The sequence below is a fragment of the Heterodontus francisci genome, chromosome 7 (assembly GCF_036365525.1).
Source record: "Heterodontus francisci isolate sHetFra1 chromosome 7, sHetFra1.hap1, whole genome shotgun sequence".
In the NCBI taxonomy this organism is placed as follows: domain Eukaryota; kingdom Metazoa; phylum Chordata; class Chondrichthyes; order Heterodontiformes; family Heterodontidae; genus Heterodontus; species Heterodontus francisci.
The window spans coordinates 121,951,159-121,977,528 of record NC_090377.1 but is presented as its reverse complement, the minus strand read 5'-3'; the positions used below and the strand labels follow the sequence as shown (position 1 = coordinate 121,977,528).

Sequence of the window (26,370 nt, the reverse complement as noted above, 5' to 3'; positions counted from 1 at the left end):
CTCGCTACCAGAAGGAGTAGTTGAGGCGAATAGCATAGATGCATTTTTAGCCGAAGCTGGATAAGCACGCGAGGGAGAAAGGAACAGAAGGATATGCTGATAGGGTTAGCTGAAGTAAGGATGGGAGGAGGCTTGTGTGGCGTATAAACACCGGCATAGACGTGTTGGGCTGAATGGCCTATTACTGTGCTGCAAAATTGTAATTCTGTGTAAACTCTACAGATATCCAAGAATCCTAGAGAACAGCACCTGGGTCACTTGGTGAATGCACTGCAGACTGGCTGATATTGGTTATATTGCCTGTGGAAACTTCTTAGAGCCGAAGAAATTCAAAGCCACATGGCTCTAAGTACACTGTAACAAGTCACATGTCTCCTCAACTAGTTCCCCAGCAAGCCCGAGCCTACATGTGCATTGTGCCCCCATAACAACCAGTTCAATTCTTCAGGAACACTAAATACGGCCTGCAGTGTAATCTCAAGTAGGTGCCCTCTTCCTCTTGTGATGTCTGAGCTCCCTAACACCCAGAAGAGCTTCATTCAAAAGCTTCTGCCTCTTCCTTCTAATACACCAAAAACAGGAGAATGCCTAATGGGACCAAATGGGAGGAAAGCACTTGCTGGCACATTTTAAAAAATTCTTTCATGGGATGTGGGCATCACTGGCAAAGGCAGCATTTATTGCCCATCCCTAATTGCCCTTGACAACTGAGTGGCTTGCTAGGCCATTTCAGAGAGCATTTAACAGTCAACCAGATTGCTGTGGGTTTGGAATCACATGGAGGCCAGACCAGATAAGGACAGCAGACTTCCTGCCCTAAAGGACATTAGTGAACCAGATGGGTTTTTCAGCCAACGTCAATGGTTTCCTGATCACCATTAGACCAGCTTTTTTTTAATTGCAGATTTTATTAATTGATTTCAAATTTCACCATCTGCTGTGATGGGATTCGAACCCATGTCCCCAGAGCCTAAACCTTTGGATTACTAGTCCAGTGACGCTACCACTACGCCAAAAATTAATCTTGCCCAGTGGCTGCAGGTGACATTTGTCAAAACTGAACTATTGCACCATTTGCTGCCTGGCCCTTTAAAAAGCATAGCTGATCAAAGTAGCTTCCCTCCCATCAGCGCTCAATTTTTCAGGGGCAGTCCGCACTAATCCTAATGCTCACTTTTATAGACACAGAGTGCACTAATCCTAATGCTCGCTTTTATAAGGGCAGCCCACATTAACCCTAACCCTAACATTTACTTTTATAGGGGCAACCCGCACTTACTGTAATCCATAGGTCCACATTTATAGGGACATCTTTCACTGGTGTATTGTATCCAGCTCTGGGCACCACACTTTAGGAAGGATGTTAAGGTCTCAGAGAAGGTGCAGAAGAGATTTACTGGAATGGTGCCATGGATAAAGGACTTTGGCTACATGGAGAGACTGGAGATGCTGGGATTATTCTCCTTAAAGCAGAGAAGATTATGAGGAGATTTAATAGAGGTGTTCAGAATCATGAACGGTTTTGATAATGTAAGTAAGGAGAAACTGATTCCACTGGCAGAAAACAAAGGACACAGATTTAAGGTGATTTGCAAAAGAACCGGAGCCGACGTGGAAAAAATAAATTAGGCATTGAGGTGATGTGATCTGAAATGCAGTACCTGAAAGGGTGATGAAAGCAGATTCAATAGTAACTTTTAAAAGGGAATTAGATCTATATTAAAGGGAATAATTTGCAGGGCTATGGGGAAAGAACGGGGGGGGGGGGGGGGGGGGGCGGGGGGGGAGTGGGACCAATTGGACAACTCTTTCAAAGAGTGGTATAGAAACGATGGGCCAAATGGCCTCCTCTTGTGCTGAATCGTTCTATGATTCTAACTGTAATGGCCAATTTTATAGGAGCATCCTGCACCAACACTAATGCTCACTTCTATAGGGGCAGCTTATATCTGACCTACAACTGACAGAAGTGGGACAGCTCTGGTCACAGACTCCAATGATGCAATTTCCCTGTGGTTTAAATTGAACTTAGAAGTAGGAACACCCTTTTCAGTCACTTCTGGGTACCTGCTCTCCTGGCACCCACTTGAATTCTGAAGGCAACTCAACTGGGGTAGAGACATGAACTAAAGTGCACTTTGCTCATATTTGTATGGAAAAGTCTAGTATTATTTAGAGGAGTATTAGGGCCAATAAGTTGATCTGAGATCAAATAACAATAATACAGTACAAATAAAAAGACGAGCTGTGGCTCCAGGGGCAGCACTCTTTGCCTTGGAACCACTGGTCATGGGTTTGAACCTCACTCCAGGGACTTGAACTCAAAATCCAGGCTGACGCTGCCAGTGCAGTACTGAGGGATCAGACGTTAAACTGACGCCCTGTCTGCTGTCTCAGATGGATATAAAAGATCACTTGGCACTATTTTGATAATGAGTAGGAGAGGTTTCCCCTGGGTTCGGGCCAATATTTATCACTCAAACAAATTACCTGGCTGCTACCGCAGTGCTGTCTGTGGGATCTTGCTTCATGCAAATTGGCTGCTGTGTTCCCTGTAATGAGTTCTTTATGTTGTCTGATGCAACATAAATGAGATGCGTGGAGTCCAGTTGGTTGAGGATCTCTGACAGATTTATTACAGCTAACTATTTACAGAACCTTACTCTGGGTGTTACAGCTGCAGAGTGACTCTGGCTCTGAGTCACATGATTATGTCCTGGTACTCAGCTCATTAGCATACTAAAATCTTAAAGGGACATCACTTGTAAAAGCAATCATACAACGTTACCCACATGACAACTGTGACCACACTTCAGAAGTATTTCATTTGCTGCAAAGTGCTCTGAAGTTGTGAAAGGCACTGTGCAAGTCTTTCTTTGCTGGCATCTAAATGGAACAGACTATTATTTATGGAGAGTGGTACTGAGACTCTTGCTCTGTCACTTCGCTGACACTGCTGCCATATATAAATTATAATCGTGGGAGCAGCAATGGCTCTTGTTCAAGCCACTGTTTGTTGACAGCAGCCTTGGAAGAGGCAACTAATGGACAGATCTGCATCTGCAAACTTCATTCACTTGGCAATCAAAGGGGCCCTTTCGAATCTGAGGAAAAAATAAAGTAACTCTAGCCATGAGTTATTGTGTCGAATTAATTTGGTGCAATCGTCCAAATAGAAGATGTTATGATCCCTCATGGGCTCCCTGGTTCTGTGCAGCCAGTTATGTTTCCCTCTGAGGGAGTCTGTGATGGGCAAAGTGTGTCTGTTCAGTATGAAGAGCCAAGAGAATAAATGTCCCAGCCCTTAATGTTGGCTATGCACCTGCTATGTCTTTCCTGTCTATTTTCCTCCTATTTGTAGCATATTCAGCACACCCTCCATTTACCTCCCCCATCCCTTTAGGGAGGGTACAGAAAAGGTTTATGAGAATGATTCCAGGGATGAGGGACTTCAGTTACGAGGATGGATTGGAGAAGCTGGGGTTGTTCTCCTTTATAAGATTATAAGAAATAAGAGCTGGTTTTGGCCATTCTGGCCCTGGAGCCTGCTTCTGTCATTCAATAAGATCATGGCTGATCTGATTGTAGCTTTAACTCCACTTTCTAGCCTTCTTCCCCCCCCCCCCCCCCCCCCCCCACAAACCTTGACTCCCTTGTGGATCAAATATCTCTTTAACTCAGCCTTGAATATATTCAATAACCCAGCCTCCACTGCTCTCTGGGGAAGAGAATTCCAAAGATTTATGACCCTCTGAGAGGAGAAATCCCTCCTCATCTCCGTCTTAAATGGGAAATCCCTTATTTTTAAACGGTAACCCCTCATTTTAGATTCCCCCACGAGGAGAAACATCCTCTCAGCATCTATCCTGTCAAGCCTCCTCAGAATCTTATACGTTTCAATAAGATCACCTCTCTTTCTTCGAAGCTCCAATGAATATAGGCCTAACCTGCTCAATGTTTCCTCATAAGAACCCCTTCATCTCAGGAATCAGCCTAGTGAACCTTTTCTGAACTACTGCCAGTGCAAGTCTATCCCTCCTTAAGTAAGAAGACCAAAACTGCATGCAGTATTCTAGGTACAGTCTAACCAATGCCCTATACTTGATCCCCTTGCTATAAAGGTCAACATTCCATTTGCCTTCCTAATTACTTGCCGTACCTCTCACATTTTCTGCTTCATGTACAAGGACACCCAGATCCCTCTGTACTGCAGGATTCTGCAGTCTCTCTCCATTTGAATCCTAGTCTGATTTTCTGTTCTTCCCGCCAAAGTGGGCAACCTCACATTTTCCAACATTATACTCTGCCAAACTTTTGCCCACTCACTTAACTATATCCCTTTGCAGACTCTTGGTGTCCTCCACACAACTTGCTTTCCTACCTTTCTTTGCATCTTCAGCAAATCTGGCTACAATACTGTTTGCCAACCTGAAAATGACCTGTTTATCCTGACTGTCTTGGTGGGGCGGGGGGTGGGGGGGGTTGGCGGTGGATTTTATGCTCTTCCCCCTGCGGTGACTTTGGAGGCAGGGAGAGCAGGTTATAGAGTTATAGACTTCTATATTAATCCCATATTCATTACCACATCCCCACAGTTCTCCTACCACCTACCTACACTAGGGGCAATTTACAATGGCCAATTTATCCCATCAACCTGCAAGTCTTTGGCTGTGGGAGGAAACCCACGCAGTCACAGGGAGAACTTGTAAACTCCGAACAGGCAGAACCCAGAACCAAACCCGGGTCGCTGGAGCTGTGAGGCTGCGGTGCTAACCACTACGCCATTGTACCGCCCAATTGGTAGCTCATTGTAATCGGGCAGCTTGTTGGCAGAATGGGGGGATCACGCCATCACCCAAATTAAGCCTGTGGATGGCCTTCCCACCCCCCCACTAGTGGGCAATTAATGCTCAATTAAGGGTCTCATGCCGCCGCCGGTATTAGCCCAGCAGTGGGCGGGCCTGTCACTGCATGGCAGGCAAAACGTTGCGGATTGTTTGCTGGATTTGGAGGTGGAGGGACCTTTGTTAATATGTACTTGGCCTGAAAGAGGGACCCGCCATCAGGAAAGGGGGGGTGCAGAGGTTGCGGGTCATTCCCCTGCCCTTGCTGCTGACCTCTCTACACCCAACTCCCCAGCAACACCCACCCCACATAAAGCCCTCTCTTCCTGAATCACCTAACCAGTGTCTCCAGTGAGTCCAGTACCACCAGCAGCCTCCGCAGTGGCGCTGCTCAGCTAAAGAGCTGCTGGCCTCTGATTGGCCAGCAACTCACCAGGCGGGACTTCAGTCACCAGGGTCCTTAGTCCTGGGGAAGGCCCGCTGCTATCCACTTAAGTGCCTTTTTTGTTATTCATTCATGGGATGTGGGTGTTGCTGACTAAGCCTGCATTTATTGCCCATCCCAATTACCCTTGAGAAGGTGGTGGTGAGCTGCCTTCTTGAATCGCTGCAGTCCTTGGGGGTGTAGGTACACCCACAGTGCTGTTAGGAAGGGAGTTCCAGGATTTTGACCCAGCGACAGTGAAGGAATGGCGATATAGTTCCAAGTCAGGATGGTGTGTGGTTTGGAGGAGAACTTGCAGGTGTTGGTGTTCCCATGTATCTGCTGCCTTTGTCCTTCTAGGTGGTAGAGGTCACGGGTTTGGAAGGTGCTTTCAAAGGAGCCTTGGTGAGTTGCTGCAGTGCAGCTTGTAGATGGTACACACTGCTGCCACTGTGTGTTGTTGGTGGAGGGAGTGAATGTTGAAGGTGGTGGATGGGGTGCCAATCAAGCAGGCTGCTTTGTCCTGGTTGGTGTCGAGCTTCTTGAGTGTTGTTGGAGCTGCATCATTCAGGCATTGGAGAGTATTCCATCACACTCCTGACTTGTACCTTGCCGATGGTGGACAGGCGTTGAGGAGTCAGGAAGTGAATTACTTGCTGCAGAATTCCCAGCCTCTGACCTGGTTACCACAGTATTTACGTGGCCGGTCCAGTTCAGTTTCTGGTCAATGGTAACCCCCAGGATGTTGATAACTGGCACGTAATTTGGCAGGCCTTCTCCAGAGGAGGCGAAGAAGGGCTCTCGCTGGCGCTTTAGCCAGTCGCTGAGACCCTTGTCACCCAGATAAAATCCCGGCCTCTGTTTCCTGTTAGTTAAAACCAATCCTCTATTCATGGCAATATATGACTCCCAACAGCATGAGCTCTTATCTTGTGCAGTAACCTTTTATGTGGACCCTTATTGAATGCCTTTTAGAAATCTAAATACACTACGTCTACTGGTTCCCCTTTATCCACCCTGCTCATTACCTCTTCAAAGAACTCTAATTAATTTGTCAAACATGACTTCCCTTCCATAAAATTATGTTGAATCTGCTTTTAAATGTCCTGCTACTAGTTCCTTAATGATGGATTCAAGCATTTTCCCAATGACAGCCATTAGGCTAACTGGCCTATAGTTTCCTGCTTTCTGTCTCCCTCCTTTCTTGAATAGAGCTGTTACATTTGCGGTTTTCCAGTCCACTGGGACCTTTCCAGAAACTAGGGCATTTTGGAAGATTACAACCAATGGATCCACTATCTCTGCAGCCACTTCTTTTAAGACCTTAGTGTGCTGGTCATCCGGTCCAGGGGACTTGTCAGCCTTTAGTCCCATTAGTTTTCCTAGTGCCTTTTCTCTAGTGATAGTTATTATTTCAAGTTTTTCCCTCCCTTTTGCCCCATGATTTCTTGCTATTCTTGGGATGCTTTTCATGACCTTTATTGTGACTTTGTTCAAAGTCGCTCCCATTTCCTTGCTTCCCATTATTAATTCCCCAGTCTCATCCTCTAAGGGACAAATGCTTACTTTAGCTACATTTTTCCTTTTTATATACTTGTAGAAGCTTTTCATATCTTTTTTTATATTTTTTGCTAGTTTACTCTCATATTCTAATTTCTCCCTCTTTTTTTAGCCATCCTTTACTGGTTTCCAAAATGTTTCCAATCTTCTGGCCTGCCACTAATCTTCGCAGCATTGTAAGCCTTTTCTTTCAATTTGATACCATCCTTAATTTCCCTAGTTAACCATGGATGGTGCATCCTTCTCATAGAGTCTTTCTCATTGGAATATATCTTTGAGAGTGATGAAATAACACCTTAAATGTTTGTCAGTCCTTCTCTACCGTCTTACCTTTTAACCTATTTTCCCAGTAGAGAAGAAAAGGTTGAGAGGAGATTTGATGGAGGTGTTCAAAATCATGAGGGATCTAGGCAGAGTAGATAGAGAGAAACTATTCCCATCGGCAGAGGGTCGAGACCAGAGGACGCTGATTTAAGTGACATGAGAAAACATTTTTTTTACACAGCGAGTGGTTAGGATCAGAAATGCGCTGTCTGAGAGTGTGGTGGAGGTAGATTCAATCATGACTTTCAAAAGGAAATTGGATAAGCACCCGAAGCTAAAAAATGTCCAGGGTTACAGGGAAAGGGCAGGGACCCGGACTTGATGGGCCGAATGGCCTCCTTCTGAGCTGTAACCGTTCCATGATTCTATGATCCCCTCTTCATGAACAACAGGGCAGGTGGTCAATTGGGCCACTATTCCTGTGCCAAGACCTCTCTCCAGGGAGGCATGCAAGAGTGACCAGAGGTAGATTGACCTTGATTTCTCACTGCCCTCACCCCCCTGGTGCACATTTGGGGGGTGTCTAGGTGTATACCTCCATCCTGCTGCTGCGTAGTGGATGGCATTGATACACCAATGGAATGCCCCCATCTGGATGCATGATTACAGAACTGATGTGCGAAGTCTGTAGCAGGCCAGAATTAAAACATGGACATGTCGGGAGAGTATTAACAGGTTGGAGGTAAGGGGGTCGATATTAACACCAACCCTCCCATACTCTCTGACCCTGAGCTCGAGAGGCCTGCCCCTCAATTGTATCAACCACCCCACTCTGACATCCCCCTGCCCACCACCATCCCCCCCAGATCTTTCCCTCCCTCTTGATTGGAGGAGTCCAACCCATCACACTGCCCACCAACCCCCAATCTTTCCCAATTGTCGGGGACTGTGCCTGAGGTTCTCTGGCTCCAGTATTCTGCCGATGGCTTTCCACCCTGTCTGGCTACCAATCTGTCAATCTGTCCAGCTACCAGGTGGGAAACAGAATCTAAAATATAAAGAAAATGAGGTCTTGCTGCTAAATCCGGCAAGACCTCCGCCTTCCTGGGATTTCTGAATTTTCCCCCTGCAAGGACATGTGCTCCCTCTTCCTTGCTTCCCCATAAAAATCAGGGCTAAGGTATCGCCCGTGGTTTAGTTGGTAGCACTTTCGCCTTTGAGGTAGAAAGTTGTGGCTTTAAGACTCACTTCAGATACTTGAACACATAATCAAGGCTGACACTTCAGTGCAGCACTGTCAGAGGTGCCGTCTTCCATATGAGTCCTTAAACTAAGGTCCCTTTTGCCCTCAGTTGGATGTAATAGATCCCATCGCACTATTTTGAAGAAGATAAATAGGGAGCTGGCAAAGGTTTTCAAGGAGTAATAAGGCAGGGGAGGGTTAATCAAGAAATGAAACAAGCTTAAATAGAAACAAAACAGGAAAGACGAGCCTGGGACAGGCCAAACTGCAGAAAAATGTAAATAACCAGGGAATAACTAGAGTTGTAGAAGTGTAAAAAAAGATGGTTAAAAATAAAGTGAGAGCACCTGCCATCAAAGATGAGTTAAGCTGTTGGTACAGCAATGCACATAATTTTCGTAATAAAACAGGGGACCTGGAGGCAATAATACATTGTGAGGAACTCGACATTGTAGATATTACTGAGACATGGCTGCGGAAAAAAATCTGGGAATTAAACATTGCAGGGTATAACATATTTAGAAAATATAGAGAGGGAAAAAGGGAGCTGAGGTAGCTGTACTTACTAGAGATAACATAATGACAGTAGAACCAAGTGACACAGCCATCAGTAAGACAGAAATAGAATCCATGTGAATAACGATAAGAAATTTAAAGACAGGAGCAATCACATTAATACGGGAAGTCTGCAGACCAGCTTGTGGTGGAACAGAGGCGGAAGAAGAAATATGCAAAGAAGTTAGGGAATGAGTAATAAACATCAAATAAAAATCATGGGGGATTTCAACCACCCCAAAATTAATTGGCCAGAAGAGGTAGGTAAAAGGAATAAGGGAATGGAATTCCTACATGGTGTAGAGGACTTCTTTCTAGCCAGTATGTAAGAAGCTACTGGATCTGGTAATGGGGAATGAACCAAAGCAGATAAGAGAAGTAAATGGGCAAGGGATGGGGGGGTGGTGCATCTAGGCAATAGTGACCATGATATGATACGGTTTAAGATAATAATTGAGAAGAATGTAGGCACGCCAAAGACCATGGTAATAGATTGGCGGAAAAGGTGTTTTTGAGGGGCTGAAAGTAGAATTTGGGAAAATAAAATGGACAACAATATTGGTAAACAATGATGTAGAATAGTAATGGGAAACATTTAGAATGGTGTTTAACAGAGTTCAAAAATATATTCCACTAAAAAAACAAGAACAAAGCAAACACCAGTGAGACACCATGGATGAATAAAGAGAAAGGGAATAATTGAGGGTGAGGAAAGGGACATACGTTACGTACATGGACAGAAAGGGACAGCATGACAAAGGAGAATACAAAGATTAGGAAAGAAGTCAAAAAACATTTCAGAAGGCAGAAAGGAACATGAAATTAAGTTATCAAGGAACACAAAAGGGTGAATTATTCTGTGGGCACATAAATAAATGAAGGAACGTTGGTATTGGAGAGGGCCCACAGCTGCTTGTGGGATCTTGCTGTGTGCAAAATGGCTGCTGCGTTTGCCTACAGAGTAACAGCACTGCAATTGAAAATAATTTGATGTGAAGCTCCTGAGAGAGGCCATGAAATGTAATGTAAATGCATGTTTCACTTTTTGAAAGAGGCTTCATTTTTGGAATGGCTGCCTGATTTAGCGGACTCCTTGGCTCAAATCCCACTCCTCGGGAGATTTGAATTCCACCAGTTCCTATTTTAGTTCTTCATCTCCGAGTACAAAAAAAAATCAGTCCAAAAATAAATTCTCATTGCGCTGCTAAGACAAGTCCCTTTGCTACTGTCCCGATTATTTTTAGATTGGTATTGGAGATTGCATATTAAATCTGGCATCACGGAGGGAAGTCAATGATGCTTGAAGAGACACAGCTGCTACCAACAGTGTCACCTGTTTCGCTGTTCTCTGTGATGGCACAAGAATCCTTTTCAAGTGTGAAAATGTTGAGGGAGCCATGCCAAGTTGTGATAGTTGGGGATCTACATAGTGTAAGCCTTGACTCAGTTGGTCGTGATCTTGCCTCCAGTCAGAAAGCTGTGTGTTCAAGTCCCACTCCAGAGACTTGGACACAAAATGCAGTCTGATGCTTCAGTGCAGTACTGAGCAGGGCACCTGTGACAATCTCAGGACTTCCTTAAGTGCTTTATAGCCAATATTTTTTTTTGAAGAATAGATACTGTTGCAATACAAGAAATGTAGCAGCCATTTTGCACAAAGCAGCAATATGATCGTGACCAGATAATCTATTTTTTAGTGATGTTGGTTGAGGGTTAAATATTGGCCAGGACACCGGGGTAAACTTCCCTTCCCTTCTTCGAAATAGTGCCTTGGGATCTTTTATATCCACCCGATAGGGCAGATGGGGCCTCGATTTAACATCTCACCTGAAAGATGGCATCTCTGACAATACAGCACCCCTTTAGTACTGCACTGGGAGCGTCAGTGTAGATTATGTGCTCAAGTCTGTGGAGTGGGTCTCGAACCCGACAACCTTCTAACTCAGAGGTGAGGGTGCTGCTAGTCGAGTAACGGGTTGGCATCTGGTTGTTGCCAGCATCATCAGCCACACTCGCTGCTGTTGAAGCATAAAATTGTGCCGAGTGGATTCGTGCACTACTGTGCAAGTGGAGTTAACAGAGCAATGGAATGTGACTGGAACTAACAGCAAGGGAGATGTGCTGCTATTTATAATTGCACTTTGGAGACATAGCTAGCAGTAGGTCAATTATATATGCGAGGTATTTTTTCACGCACTACCTTGGGACTCCTGATTGAAAGTGTTTTCAAACGGCCATCATTAAGGATAGTTTCCTCCATGCGCTCTGTGTAACAAAAGTGAATGTGCTCCTCATGAATAAGTTGGAGGATAGCTGAAATCTTCCCCTTTATCTGTTATGCTGAGATTTACCAACACATCTCTCTCCTCCCACAGAGCTGTGGAATAGTCCCAGATAAAAGCATCTGGTTTCAGATGAAAGCTCGTCACCTTCTGATCGAAAGAGGCAGTGAGAAAGATAGCACTTGCATTTCTGTAGCGCCGTTCATGATATCCTAAAGTGCTTGACAGCCAATGAACTTCTTTTGAAATGTGGTCATTGTTGTAATGTCGGAAACGTGGCAGCCACTTTGCGCACAGCAAGATCCCACAAACAACACTGTGCTCACGACTAGATAATCTGTTTTATAGTGACGTTGGAGGGATAATTATTGGCCAGGACGCCGCGGAGAACTCCCCTGCTCTTCTTCAAAATAGTGGCAGGGGATCTTTTATATCCATCGGAGAGAGCAGAAGAGACCTCGGGGCTTAACGTCTCAACCGAAAGATGGAACCTCAGCAGTGCAGCACACCCTCAGCACTGCACTGGAGTGTCAACTGAGATTATATGCTCAAGTCTCAGGAGTGGGACTTGAACCCAAAACTCACTGCCTCAGAATGGAGAGTGCTATCAAGTCAGAAGTCCATGAGTAATGCCTATTTCACATTAAAATAAAAATGGATCGATTCTGTGTATAAACAAAACAGAACTGTCAACTCTAGGCATAGTCCTTGGGTTTCCAGTCAGCAGTGTCCAGTGAGAGGAAGGTTTCAAGCTGGATGCAGATGCTTGTAAGATAAAGAGGGGAACTCAAAAAAGAATAGTCAGGGTTTTGTTAACATTGTGATGTATATAATCCATTGAGCTTTAAGGCAGGGACCCCATTCTGGTGGAATGTGGTACTTGGCGAATCGATAGGCCCCAAAATTTGGCACCACAATGCCCAGAGAAAGGAGCGAAAACCAGTACAATACAAGCAACCTTCATTGAATTTAATCTCTGCCTGCACCCTTGATTCTTAACAGATGGGTGATATGTCAGTGGGCAGCACAGCGATAGTGCTGTGTTCAAGGCTTTGTCCCGTCAAGTTTCTGGCAGATAATCGAGAGACTAGGAAATACAGGCTACACTTTGCGTATTATAACCGTCTAACTCCCTGGCATTTTTGTCGATGTCTGAGTCAGTCCCTGTTTATTTCAGAAACTAATGGGGTTTGATCAGCATATGCAAATACATGCTAACTTTAGATGCCGCTTTTATTTTGTGTGACCCGAAAACACTTCTCAGCTGAAGATGCTCAGTCCTGTTACTGCTGCTTCTCTGACTGTCATTGGCTGTCAGCTTTTTCTGGGTCCTGAGACTGTGTATCTTAAGGGTGGGAAATGTGGGACTGCTTTCCATTGTCCCCACCCCAACCCCCCCACCCTGTTCCATGGACCCAGTGGGGATAGTGGCACATTGGCCACTACATTGGCCAAACTGAATACTGGGGTTTATTTCTAGAAGGATAGAATTGAAAAGTACAGAGAAGTTATACTAAACTTGGTTTGACCCTTGGTTGGACCGCACGGTTTTGGTCACCAAATTATAGAAAGGATATAAAGGCAGTGGAGAGTGGGCAAAAAAGATTTGCAAGGATTGTGGGGATTATATCTATTAGGAAAAGATGAACAGTTTGGGTCTCTGTTCTCTTAACAAGGGAAGGCTGAGGGGTGACCTAATAGAGATCTTTAAAATTGTGAATGGCTTTGATAGTGTAGACACCGAGTGCGGAATTTTATCCACCGAGAGACGGGTTTGGAGGTGGGGGGGTGGGGTTGGTGCTGGTGGGGTCCGTAGAATTGCAACAGAAGGTGGAGGGCCTAGCACCTTCCTGTCTCATTGGAATTTTGTGTATGGCGGGATAGGCCGATCACAGCCTTCCTGTCCAGATGTCAATTGAGGCCCTGAAGGTCCTCTTCATGCTGCCGCTGGGATTTAATCAGCAGCGGGTGTGGGGGGCGGGGGGCGGGGGGTGGGGGGGAGGGGGTGGGTGGAGGGAGCCGCCACCAGGCAGGGTGGGTCACCCAGTAAAACGAGGTGACATCCTTGTAGGCTTGTGGGGGTGGGGGCGCTCCTCCATGGGCAATCTGTGACCCATGGCGGGCCCCCCACCGGGGAAGCTTCCACATAGGCTAACCACTCTCCCCCTGCACTATGATCAAAGCACGTGGAGTCGGGAGACAAGCAGCAGAATAGATAGGCTGCCAAGACAGAGAGCAGGAGTAAAGGGTAGCTATTCGGAATGACAGAATGTGGGAAGTGTGGTCCCAGGAGCCCCGCTGGCACGACAAAGTCCACTTCAGAGTGTGTGTTTCCACATGTGGGGTGGAGCAAAACTTGAGGACATCGCTGTAAGATAGTCACTAATAAACCTGAAGAGATATTCAACAGAAACTTCTTTACCCAGAGAGTAAGAATGTGGAACTCACCACCACAGGGAATGGTTGAGGCGGGTAATGTTGATGCATTTACCGGGAGGCTGGAAAAGCATATAAGGGAGAAGGGAATAGGGAGTTATGCTGATAGTTAGATGAGGAAGAGTGAGAGGAGACTGCAGACTGCAGCGGTTCAAGAAGATGGCTCACCACCACTTTCTCGAGGGCAATTGGGGATGGACAATAAAAGCTGGCCTTGCCAGAGACAGCTACATCCCATGAATTAATAAAAAGAAAGGAGCATAAACACTGGCTGGACTGGTTGAGCCAAATGTCCTGTCTCTGGACTGGTTGAGCCCAATAGCCTGTTTATGTTCTGTATTGTATTTGTAATTCTATGTACAATTTTTAAATGGGTGTAGGAATAGAGACACCTGGCGGGGCGGTGGTCACATTACATTTTTTGAAAGTGGCAGGACAAGTCAGTAAAGCTGTTAATAAAGCATATGGGATCCTTGGGCTTGTTAATAGGGGCATAGAGTAAGAAAGCAAGGTAGCTATGGTAAACCTTTCTAAATCACTGGTTAGGCCTAAGCTGGAGTATTGTGTCCAATTCTGGGCACCGCACTGCAGTCTCCTCTCATTCTTCCTCATCTAACTATCAGCATAACTCTCTATTCCCTTCTCCCTTATATGCTTGTCTAGCCTCCCGATGTCAAGGCCTTAGAGAGGGTGCTGAAGAGATTTATTGGAATGGTACGTGCAGAGACTGGAGATGCTGGGGTTGTTCTCCTTACAGCAGAGAAGGTTAAGAGGAGATTTAATATAGGTGTTCAAAAGCATGACTCTTTTGATAGGGTAACTAAGAAGAAACTGTTTCCAGTGGCAGAAGGGTCAGTAACCAGAGAACACAGATTTAAGGTAATTGGGAAAAGTACCGGAGGCAATATGAAGAAACATTATTTTCCCAGTGTGCTGTGAGATCAAATGCATTGCCTGGAAGGTTGGTGGAAGCAGACTGGATAGTTTTCAAAAGAGATTTGGTTAAACACTTAAAGGGGGGAAAAAATTGCCAGGCTACGGGGAAAAAGCAGGGTGGCGGGTCTTATTGCATAGCTCTACCAAAGAACTGGCACAGGCATGATGAATCAAATGGCCGCCTGTGCTGTGTAATTCTATGATTACAACAGTGACTATCCTTCAGAAGTCATTAAATGTGCGATATAACTGCAAGTTCTTCCTTAACCTCTATCGATTTAGAATTAACATTTACAGTTGTATTTTTTTGCTTTTCTAAACTACCTTGTGCATTGTAAGGAAGTCAGGCTGAATTGTGGGGTGTTTTAAAATAATTAGAAACCTAAGGTTCCATCCGCAGTGCCGAGGGTTTGATTGGTTCTCTGATCTCTGTGCTGACTAACCTGTGTTTTCTTTCTCCACCCTCACAGTAACCTGCTGTCCTCCAAGTACAAAGAAATACATTACGAGAAACAAAAGACATTCCTATCAAAGGTAAGCCCTGATTTTATTTGGTCTTTTGAGGTGAGAAGGAGAAAAGGATCTGAATTAAATAAACTGATGTGACACCTACATCGGTTTGGGGTGCGATTTCCCCTGTCTGCAGTTGGAAGCTAACAGCTGCTGAGGGAAACTCCATGAACAAATCTAGGGGATATAGGAAGTTGGCCATTCGGCTTCTTTAGTCTGTTCCGTCATTCAGTTAGACCATGGTTGATCTGTGTCTTGAGCCCATCTATCCACATTGGTTCTGTGACCCTTACTTAATAAAAATCTTGAGCCCCTCCGAGCCTCAACAGCATTTTGTGGGAGAGAGTTGCAGATTTCCACTACCCTTCATCACCCCTGAATGGCCTAATTATAATGTTATTCCCCCTTGTTCTGGAGTCCCCCACCAGTTTCTCTCCTGAATGACCTGGCGTGAATGTTTAGGCAATGATCCCTCGTTCTGCTGCAGCTCCTGCAGGAGAACATCCAAAGCATCTTCGAAGTGGGGCAGGGGGTCCATATACTCATGGATACCTTTCTTTGCTGGCTGCCCCTCCTGCAAAAAAACAGGCTCACTTAAAGTGGCAGCTGTGGCCCTTTAAGAGCTGCTTGATCCTGTCAGGGAGTGGTGGAAATGGAATGTGTCCCACTTCCCCCAGCACTAATGAGAAGAAATTGGCAGAGAAAAGCAGAAAGAAGCCCTGACTCAACAAATATGGCATGCGCTTGGTAGCTGATGAAAAGTCATCGCACCTTCATGAAAATTGATCACATTTTCTAGCTAGTTCTTAGTAACCATGCGTGCTTAATAATCAGTCAAAGCAGACAACCAAAGTTTATGTCTACTGTGTATCTGAAATTACACTGTGCACAATGAGCCTATATAGTTCAGAGTTAATTGCTTTGATATTTGTGGGAAGGCAGCGGGGATGCTTATTAATGGGCGGGAACTTGGAAAATTTGGGAACGCTGATTTAACGGCATGGCTGCATTAGAATTTCTTCACTCCATTTCCCACCTGGCAGCCAGCCAGATTAAGAAGCTGACTAGCTGCTAGGCGGGAAAGCCCGTGATAAATGGCACTGACCAGGGATGATCCCCAGCATTTGGGAAAATTGGGGGTCAGTGGGATTAGGGGCGTGGTGGAGAGAAGGGAGGGAGTGGGGGGTAGAGTTTGCGGGGAGAATTAGTCAGGGAGTGACCCTCTGCTGCCTGCCATAGGGTGGTTAAACATACCACCAATGCCACAGTTTAAGTGGCTGACGGAAAGATTGTACGGTCCAATTTCAAAGCATGTATTTTTGTAATGCAGATTTGTTTTATCGTTTGCTGCAGAAATGCAAATGAAGGGTTAACAAAATGTTTTTACAATAAATGTTCTTAACAGTGTACAATCAGAAGTGGAAGCTTATGACACCAGAGATTTCTTGGCAATGCAGTAATTATGTTGCTCAGTAGTAAATCATTCCTTGCCAGCAAGTTTTTAATTTTTTTCATATATTGATTGTTTTTTTGATACATTAAGCTACTACTACAATCCCCCAAAGTACCCAGTTTGGAGTGGCCAAGTAATACAACGAACAGTGCAATTATAAAACTGTCCTGGCATGCAAGCAACTGCAGCAGTCGGGGAATTGCGGATTGCTAATTCAGCAAAGAGTTTAAATCAGCATCGGGCATCCGTGTGGAGTGGGAGGAGCTGACCTGCTGCCTCACAGGGCTTGAAGAGGACAGTCAGCCTATTGTCACGTGGTTAGATACACTAACTGACGATACACTAGCCCCCCCACCACTCCCTTGCCCTCTTGGCATCAGTGAGACACATTTTCTTTGACTTTTGGTGATTTATCGTGGTGTGAAAGTGTGCAGTGGTGGGAATGTGGGCAGGTTCAACCAACAGCTTGCATTTATATAGCACCTTTAACATAGCCAAATGTTCCGAAGCGTTTCTGACATCATTTGACTCTGAGCTGCATAAGGGGATATTAGGACAGGTGACCAGGTGGTCAGAGGGGCAGGTTTTAAGGAGTGTCTTAAAGGATGAGAGAGAAGGTGGAGATGTTTAGGGAGGGCATTTTAGAGCTTAGGGCCTCGGCAGCTGAAGGCCCGGCAACTAATAGTGGGGTGAAGGAAATTGGAGAATCTCAGCGGTTTGGAGGGCTGAAGGAGGTTAAAGGAATAAGGAGCAGAATTTCCATTCTGGGGTCAGGAACCTGACATCGGGACCAGTTCCGGGTGTCGACCCTGCGCGCCATTTTCCTGACATGCCCACCTCAATTTTTAAAGTGTCAGCTAATTAATGGCCAACGAGCGGGCTCACCATCCAATTAAAGCTGGCGGCTGAGTTTCTGAGGCTGGAGGGCCAATGGGAGGCCCTCCAGCACTGACACATCGGCAGCCCCACTGGCCGAAGTGGGTGCTGCTGATGCGTGATGGAGCGAGAGAGAGGGCACCTCGACGTGGACGTGCCCTCTGAAGAAAAGGTCAGATGACTCTGATCGGGGAGGGGCAATGGGATTAATTGCAACTCCCTTCCCCCCACCCCCCCCACCCCTCCACCTCCCACTTTCCCATCGTGAGGCTGCCTTGATGCACTGGCCGTGATTTGACCAATGTGCAAAGCCCACATGCTGACTTGAAATCCCAGTTGGCGCAGGAAGGTCCTTTAATTGTCCTCAGTTGGCTGCCCCCTACTTGCGGGCGCATAGCTGTTCTGACTCCAGCCCTATCTCTCTAAAAATGGCTCAGTGTTGGGGACGTAGCGTTTAATCGACATGACGGCCGGTGGCGCAATATTGCAGGCCCACCCGCATCTCATCCTGACCCCATGGCCGACTGAAAATCCCGCCCGGGGAGGGGAGAAACCTCGGGGGGAGGGGGCAGATTTGGACACCAGGATGAGAATTTTAAATTGGAGGCGTTACCAGACTTGGAGCCAATGTAGGTTAGCAAGCACAGGGTTATGGGTGATTGGAACTTGGTGCGTGTTCGGACATGGGCAGTAGAAATTAGGATGAGCTGAAGTTTACAGGGGCTGGAAGGTGGAAGGTCAGCACAAGAAATAGGGGCAGGAGTAGACCATATGGCTCATTGAGCTTGTTCTATCATTCAATACCATCACTTGCCTGCCCACTCGCCATATCCCTAGATTTCCTGAGAGACCAAAAATCTGCCCATCTCATACTTATATGTATTTAATGATGGCACATCCACCAACCCTTGGGGGTGGAGAATTCAAAAGATTCACAACCCTTTGAGTGAAGTAATTTCTCCTTTTCTCAGTCCTAAATGATCGAACTTTTATTCTGAGACTGTGCTCCCGTGTTTTAGATTCCTCGACCAGCGGAAACAATCTCTCAGTGTCTACCCTATCCAGCTCCTTCAGAATCCTGTATGTTTCAATGAGATCACCCCTCATTCTTCTAAACTCCAGAGTGTATAGGCCCGATTTACTCAGCCTCTTATCAAAGGACAACCCCCTCATCTCAGGGACCAATTTAGTGAACCTTCGCTGTACCACCTCCAGTACAAGTATATCCTTCCTTAAATATTGTGACCAAAACTGCACACAGTATTCCAGATGTGATCTCACCAAAACCCTGTACAATTGTAGCAATACTTCTTTATTCCTGTACTCCAATCCCCTTGCAATAAAGGCCAACATGCCATTTGCCTTCCTAATTGCTTGCTGTACCTGCACGCTAACTTTCTGCGTTCCTTGTATAAGCACACCCAAGTCTCTTTGAACATCAACACTTACAAGTTTCACACCTTTTAAAAAAATATTCTGCTTTTCTATTCTTATGACCAAAGTGAATAATCTCACACTTCCCTACATTATACTCCATCTGCCATCTTGTTGCCCACTTACTTAACCTGTCCTTATCTCTTTGCAACCTCTCTGTATCCTCCCCAGAGCTTAGCTTTCCACCTACCTTTGTATCATCAACAAACTTAGATACATTACACTCTGTCTCTTCATCTAAGTCATTAATATAGATTGTAAATAGCTGAGGCCCCAGCACTGATCCTTGCGACACTTCAATATCCACTGCCTGCCAACTTGAAAATATCCCGTTTATGCCCACTCGTTGCTTCCTGTCATTTATTCAGATAGACAGTCTATTTGTGCTAATATGTTACACCCAACTCCATGAGTCCTTATCTTGCCTATTAACCTTTTATGTGGCACCTTATCAAATGCTTTTTGGAAAACCAGGTACACTACATCTACTAGTTCCCCTTTATCTACCCTACTGGTTACACCCTCAATAAATTCTAATAAATTTGTCAAACAGGATTTCTCTTCAGTAAAACCATGTTGACTTGTTCTTATCATACTATGATTTTCTAAGTGTATTGTTAAGACTTCCTTAATAATAGATTCCAGCATTTTCTCAACGACTGATGTCAGGCTAACTGGCCTGTAGTTCCCTATTCTCCCTCTCCCTCCTTTCTTGAAAAGCAGTGTAACATTTGTCAACTTCCAATCTCATGGAGCCATTCCTGAATCTAAGGAGAACATTGAGCAAGGAGAAGATTGGAATTGTCGTGTCTGGCAGTAAGTAAAGCATGGAAGGAGCACTGAAGCTGCTCAGTTGCTGCTATGCGTTACAGGCAGCAGTATTGTGAACATGCTTCTAAGGAACATCAGCAGCTGCTTGTTTAGAAAGCTCAGCAATGGCAGCAGCTGAGACGTAACCTGCAGGAACTTGAGCTACCAGGCAGTAGCTTAATCCTACTGTGCGAGCACCTTGTGCAGGAGAAAGTGCTGAGCGCCTGAAAAAAATAAAATGAACAAACACAAAAAAGAAATTCCGTCAACACTAGCAATCTTCGGAACAGTTTGCTGAGATCAGGGCAGGTTGATTTCATGCTGCATCCCATCATAGTGAGTAATTACTGGCACAAGGAGAGAAATGGACCACTTTACAATGCTGCTCCCTCTGAGGACCTGACAGGCATGTGTTAGTGCGCAGCTGGGCGAGAAACTTCAGGGTGCCCAGCTCCGTCCTGGAGAGGCGTCATGGCCTGACTCACCCACACAGTCCTACCACTATCTCTTCAATGCTTTGCTCTCCTTGTGTTGAGTTTTTTTGCTTTGGCATTGCAAATTCCTGTACTAGAAACAAAAGCATCAAAGCCACTGCTCTGATCACTGTGCCAGTCATTAGATCCATGGATGTTTAAAGAACAGATGCAGGCCATTCAGCCCATTATGCCTGTCCTAGCTCTTTGCTAAAGCAATCCAAAAACTTAGCTCACTGCCCCTCGGTTCCTCTAGCCTTGTGTCGTTCTCTGCTTTGAATATTTATTCATCCTTCCCATAAGAGATGAAATGGCCTCTGTCTCAACTGCCCCTTGCACCAAAACATTCCATATCCAACAATTCTGTGTGAAGAAATTGCCCCTTGCCCCTCTCCTCACTCTCAAGCCTCTCCTTCCAACAAAAGTTTTCATCCCTGTCATTTTTATTGAAAAAAATCATAGAAATTTGCAGCACAGAATGAAGCCATTTGGTCCACTGCCCGCTTACCAGGAGCTATCCGGCCTAATCCCACTTTCTGGCTCTTGGTCCATAGCCTTGTAGGTTGTGGCACTTTATGTGCATGTCCAGGTACTTTTTTAATGTTATGAGGGTTTCCGCCTCTACTACCCTTTCAGGCAGTGAGTTCCAGATCCCCACCACCCTCTGGGTGAAAAAGTTAGCAAACAATATATAACCAAGGCCTACATTCCTGAGGGAGCACTGCACCGTCGGAGGTGCTGTCTTTCATCCGAATTACGAATTAGGGCCTCGATTCATAGTCTCATCTGAAAGACAGATGGAGCTATTCTCTGCAGATAACCCTTTTCTGTAGCTTTTTATAAATTCATTCGCGGGATATGGGCATCGCTGGCAAGGCCAGCATTTATTGCCCATCCCTAATTGCGTTTGAGAAGGCGGTGGTGAGCCGCTGCCTTGAACACAACTGAGCGGCTTCCCAGGCCATTTCAGAAAGCAGTTAAGAGTTAACCAAGTTGCTGTGGGTCTGGAGCCATATATAGACCAGACCAGGTAAGGACGACTGATTTCCTTCCCTAAAGGACATTAGTGAACCAGATGGGTTTTTATGGCAATCTGGTAGTTACGTGGTCACCATTACTGAGACGAGCTTTTTATTCAAGATCTATTTAATTAACCAAAATTAAGTTCTCCACCTACCATGGTGGGATTTGAATTTATGCTTTTGGATCATCAGTCCAAGCCTCTGAATTACTAATCCAGTAACATAACTACTATACTGCCAAACCTATGCTAATACTGTGTAAGAATTTGATGCTGATAAAATGGGCACAAAGTATTCCTTTCCCCAGCAATGACATCTTTCACCTTGAAATCTGACTGCTCATGCACCTTCTGACTTATCAATCGATTATTTTAACTTGCGTCATTACTTTGGTGCATATTCAAGTAGCTGTAAGCTATAAATGCATCCCAAGGCTGATGGAATTAATTTAGTGCTTACCATGGCAATTTTCAGCAATGGGCTATATTTTATATGCAAATCATGCTTTAGCAATCCAAATACAGGTTACTGTAGAGGAACAACGTGAGGTGATAGTCAAGCTGTTTGGAGGCTTGATTGCAAAATGGAACTCTTGATAACTTTGGGGAGAAAGGGGAGAGTGGGATTGATGAAATCAATTATTATCGAAGAACGTCTTTTAAGTAAAGCAATTATCCTAAATGGAGATCATCACCTTAGCCTCTGAGCAGCAAAACATTTTGGCATTTTAATGTTAACCTATCCAAGGTTAACATATTCAGTTAAAAGTCTGACTGCGCTGTTGCAAGTTCTGTGTTTTTGGTAACCTTTTGCTGGGCTTTGTGCTTCATGGGAAATGTAAGGGCTGGGAAATGGAATGTTCTTTATTGCAGACTTCCAGAGCCATTGTTAAGCACTCCCAGGACATGAAAGCATGACAGGATGAGTTTACTGTCCCAACAAAGTGCCTCAACTGGATATATGTATGAGATCCCTATGGCACCAATATGACATGATTCCAGTTCCCATGCCAATCTTCCCATGTCACAATGCATTAAACTGCCAATTGGTGCCCATTTAGAGGCAGTTTTATAGCATGGGCTATGTCCATGCTGTGCTGTGGCTCAGTGGGTAGTAGTCACTTCTTAAGCTGAAAGGTTGTGGGCTCAAATCTAACCTTCAGAAACTTAATCTAGATTGATGTTCCCAGTGTGTTGCACTATTGACTGTACTGTCTTTTAGATGAGATGTTAAACTATGGCCCTGTCTACCCTCGCAGGTGGCCGTATAAGACTCCATGGCACTATTTTGAAAAGGAGCAGGGGAGTTCTCCCTGGTGTCCTGGCTAATGTCTATCCCTCAATCAGTATTTCTAAAGCATCATCACATTGCTGTTAGTGGGAGCTTGCTGTGCACAAAATTGACTGTTATGTTTTCTACAGCGCAGCACTTCAAAAAGTATTTCATTGGCTGTAAACTGCTTTGGAATGTTCTGAGGTGGCAAACAACACTATATAAATGCAAGGCTCTTTGAAATGCTCCTTGTCTGTGATATGCTGATATCAGTGTATTGTGAGGCAGCTGGTACAGTAGCACTGCAGTGTGTATCACATGGTGCTGAAACATTTCAGACTGTGTGATTTAGTGTGCAATCTGCTGTGCATTTAAAATGGATCTGCTTGCTTCAAGATACAGTTGAATGTTATATATGAAAGCCTTCTGGTGCTTATGGAAAAACCATGACGGCATGCTGAGGCTTGGAATATTTCTCTAATTAGAAGTATGCACAAGCCCTCCCCCACTCCCTCCAAAGCTAATTCCCAAACAAGCTCTTTGAATTTGCTCCTCAGTTTCGGGAGTTGACAGCTGGAGATGAAGTACCAAACCCATGTTCTGGCACCTCGGGTCTGATGGACCATTCAATAAATCCTGGTTCTGCTGTTGACAGTTAGCAACAATAACTTGCATTTATATAGCACCTTTCAACAACAACGTCTTATATTTATATAGCGCTTTTAATGTCATAAACCATCCCAAGGCACTTCACAGGAGCGTTATAAAACAAAATATGACCAAGCCACGTAAGGAGATGTTAGGCCAGATGGCCAAAAGCTTGGTCAAAGTGATAGGTTTAAGGAGTATCTTAAAGGAGGTAGAGAGGGAATTCCAGAGCTTAGGGACTAGACAACTGAAGGCACGGTCATCAATGGTGGAGCAATTAAAATTGGGGTGCTCAAGAGGCCAGAATTAGAGGAGCACAGATATCTCGGAGGGTTGTAGGGCTGGAGGAGATTACAGAGATAGGGAGGGGCGAGGCCATGGAGGGATTTGAAAACAAAGATGAGAATCAAGACGTTGCTTGACCGGGAGCCAATGTAGATCAGCGAGCACAGGGGTGATAGGGGAACCAGACTTTGTGCATGTTCGGATATGAGCAGCAGAGTTTTGGATGACCTCAAGTTTACGGAGAGTAGAATGTGGGAGACCAGCCAGGAGTGCATTGGAATAGTCAAGTCTAGAGGTAACAAAGGAATGAATGAGGGTTTCAGCAGCAGGTGATCTGAGACAGGGGTGAAGTCGGGCAATGTTATGGAGGTGGAAATAGGTGACCTTAGTGATGGCACGAATATGAGGTCAGAAGCTCATCTCGGGGTCAAATGTGACACCAAGGTTGTGAACCGACTGGTTTAATCTCAGACTGTTGCCAGGGAGAGGGATGCAATCTGTAGCTAGAGAACGGAGTTGGAGCAGGGATTGAAAACAATGGTTTCAGACTTCTCAGTATTAAATTGGAGGACATTTCTGCTCATCCAGTACTGGATATCAAATAACTCTCTTTAGCTTTGCATCATTGCCAATGCTTCACATCTACTGCTCTTCAGCTGGGAGTACAGTCCAATTCAAGCAAGACTTTTCCGGTTGCAATGGGGGCATTGTAGATTGCCATTCACTGATGCAAGAGGGTACTGCAACATGCACTTTCCTGCAATGGTGCTTTTCTGTGGCAATCTGAAGACGCATTTCTACAAATTTCTGAGCTCCAGTGTGGATATTTCTGCGCCAAGTGCTTCGGTCATGTGCAGACTGTTCCCCTAAGTCAATCTGGCATGAAATTATGTCTTGTTTGCATGAGTCCTTGTATTTTAGCTTTGGCTGCCCAATAGGTCTACTGGCACCGTCAAGCTCTCCATACAGTGCATCTTTTGGTAGGTGACCATCATCCATTCTAATGATGTGGCCTCGCCATCGTAGTCGATGTCACTTGAGCATTGCCATGATACTTTCTGATTAGAAAGCTGCAGTCCATGAGCACCTTCCACTTATTGTTGGAGGTGAGGGTGGAGGGGACAGGGGAGAGGGGTTTCAGAAGACAGTTTGCAGTAGAGAAAAGAAGCCAGGGGTTATCTTTGCATTCCATAGTGAGCAGTTTTAGCAAACAAGAGCAGGATCAGATTGTGATTTAAGTGGTCCAGCCAGATCTGGCGGTGGATGGTTAAACCAGTTGTCTGCCATATCCTTTCAAGTCTGTATCCCTTGGACTCAGAGAGCAGAGATGAGGACCGTACCTAGGGGAATGGCCAAGGTGAGCGAGAGTAATGGTCTTAGTAGGGACTAGATAGATAGAACATAGAACAGTACAGCCCTTCGGCCCACGATGTTGTGCCGAACCTTTAACCTACTCTAAGATCAAACTACCTACATACCCTTCATTCTACTATCATCCATGTACCTATCCAACAATCGCTTAAATGTCCCTAATGTATCTGCTTCTACTACCACCGCTGGCAGTGCATTCCATACACCCACCACTCTCTGTGTAAAACACCTACCTCTGACATCTCCCCGAAACCTTCCTCCAATCACCTTAAAATTATGCCCCCTGGTGATAGCCCTTTCCGCCCTGGGAAAAACCCTCTGACTATCCACCCTATCTATGCCTCTCATCATCTTGTACCCCTCTATCAAGTCACCTCTCATCCTTCTTCGTTCCAATGAGAAAAGCCCTAGCACCCTCAACCTTTCTTCGTAAGACATGCCCTCCAGTCCAGACAGCATCCTGGTAAATCTCCTCTGCACCCTCTCTACAAGCTTCCACATCCTTCTTATAATGAGGCGACCAGAACTGAACACAATATTCCAATTGTGGTCTAACCAGGGCTTAATCGAGCTGCAGCATAACCTCGCGGCTCTTAAACTCAATCCCCCTGTTAATGAAAGCCAACACACCATACGCCTTCTTTACAACCCTATCAACTTTGAGCGATCTAATAGGACATAGAACAGTACAGCATAGTACAGGCCCTTCGGCCTAGATAGATGGAATTTTGAAAGTGCAGTTGTAAGTGAATTAGGGAATAGTTTTTTCCAGAGACGGATACAGGTAGGGTTGGAACGTGGAAGGGAGGGTGGGTGGTGAATGATACAAGGAAGCGATCAGAGAATGCGTTATCTGTGATCGATATGATGGGACTAGCAAGACCATGTGAGATGGCAAGGTCAGGGAGTTGGTTGTGAATATGTGTTGGGGAATTTATGTGGAGGGAGAGATTTAGGGAGAATAAGAGGACAGTGAACTCAGAGGAGAGAGAGCCTGTGCGGAGTTTGCAAGTTCTCCCTGTGACCGCGTGGGTTTCCGCCGGGTGCTCCTGTTTCCTCCCACAGCCAAAGACTTGCAGGTTGATAGGTAAATTGTCCATTGTAAATTGCCCCTAGTGTAGGTAGGTGATAGGGGAATTGAGGGAAGGTGGGGATGTGGTAGGGAGTATGGGATTAATGTAGGATTAGTATAAATGTGTGGTTGATGGTCGGCACAGACTCGGTGGGCCGAAGGGCCTGTTTCAGTGCTGTATCTCTAAAATTAAAAAAAAATGATGAATTGAGATGGAGGTTGGAGTCATGAGGATGAGAAGTCGTTTGGTGCAGAGGCTGAGGGCGGAAAGCAATGAAGATATCTCGATAACAAAAATGTTATCGTACTTGGGCAGGCAGTAGCGAATGAGGATTTTAAATGAGAGGTGAGAAGGGTTGAACAAGGTAATATGCTCAAAGGAGGAGCAAGTGCCAGAGGAGTAAGGGGTCAAAGCAAGGTGTGCCAAGGAGCACCACATCACCACCACGATGGTCTCGGCGGGACAAGTGGTGAAGGTATAGCCAGGCAGGGAGGCTTCATTGAGGAGGAGGTGTCATCACCCCTCAGCCAGCTTTCCATTAAGGCCATGATGTTGGTGCAATCATCCACAATAAGTTCATGGATGGCACAGGCCTTGTT

At 45.3% G+C, this 26,370-nt stretch overlaps 1 protein-coding gene across 1 annotated transcript in view; it reads left to right on the top strand.

Annotated features, from left to right (window-relative positions):
• Positions 1 to 26,370, top strand: part of LOC137371787 (disintegrin and metalloproteinase domain-containing protein 23-like) — a 254,213-nt gene that overhangs the window by 60,722 nt on the left and 167,121 nt on the right. The window contains exon 4 of the mRNA XM_068034660.1: positions 15,015 to 15,078. Coding sequence (XP_067890761.1) covers positions 15,015 to 15,078 — 64 coding nt within the window. The remainder of the gene's footprint in view (positions 1 to 15,014; positions 15,079 to 26,370) is intronic.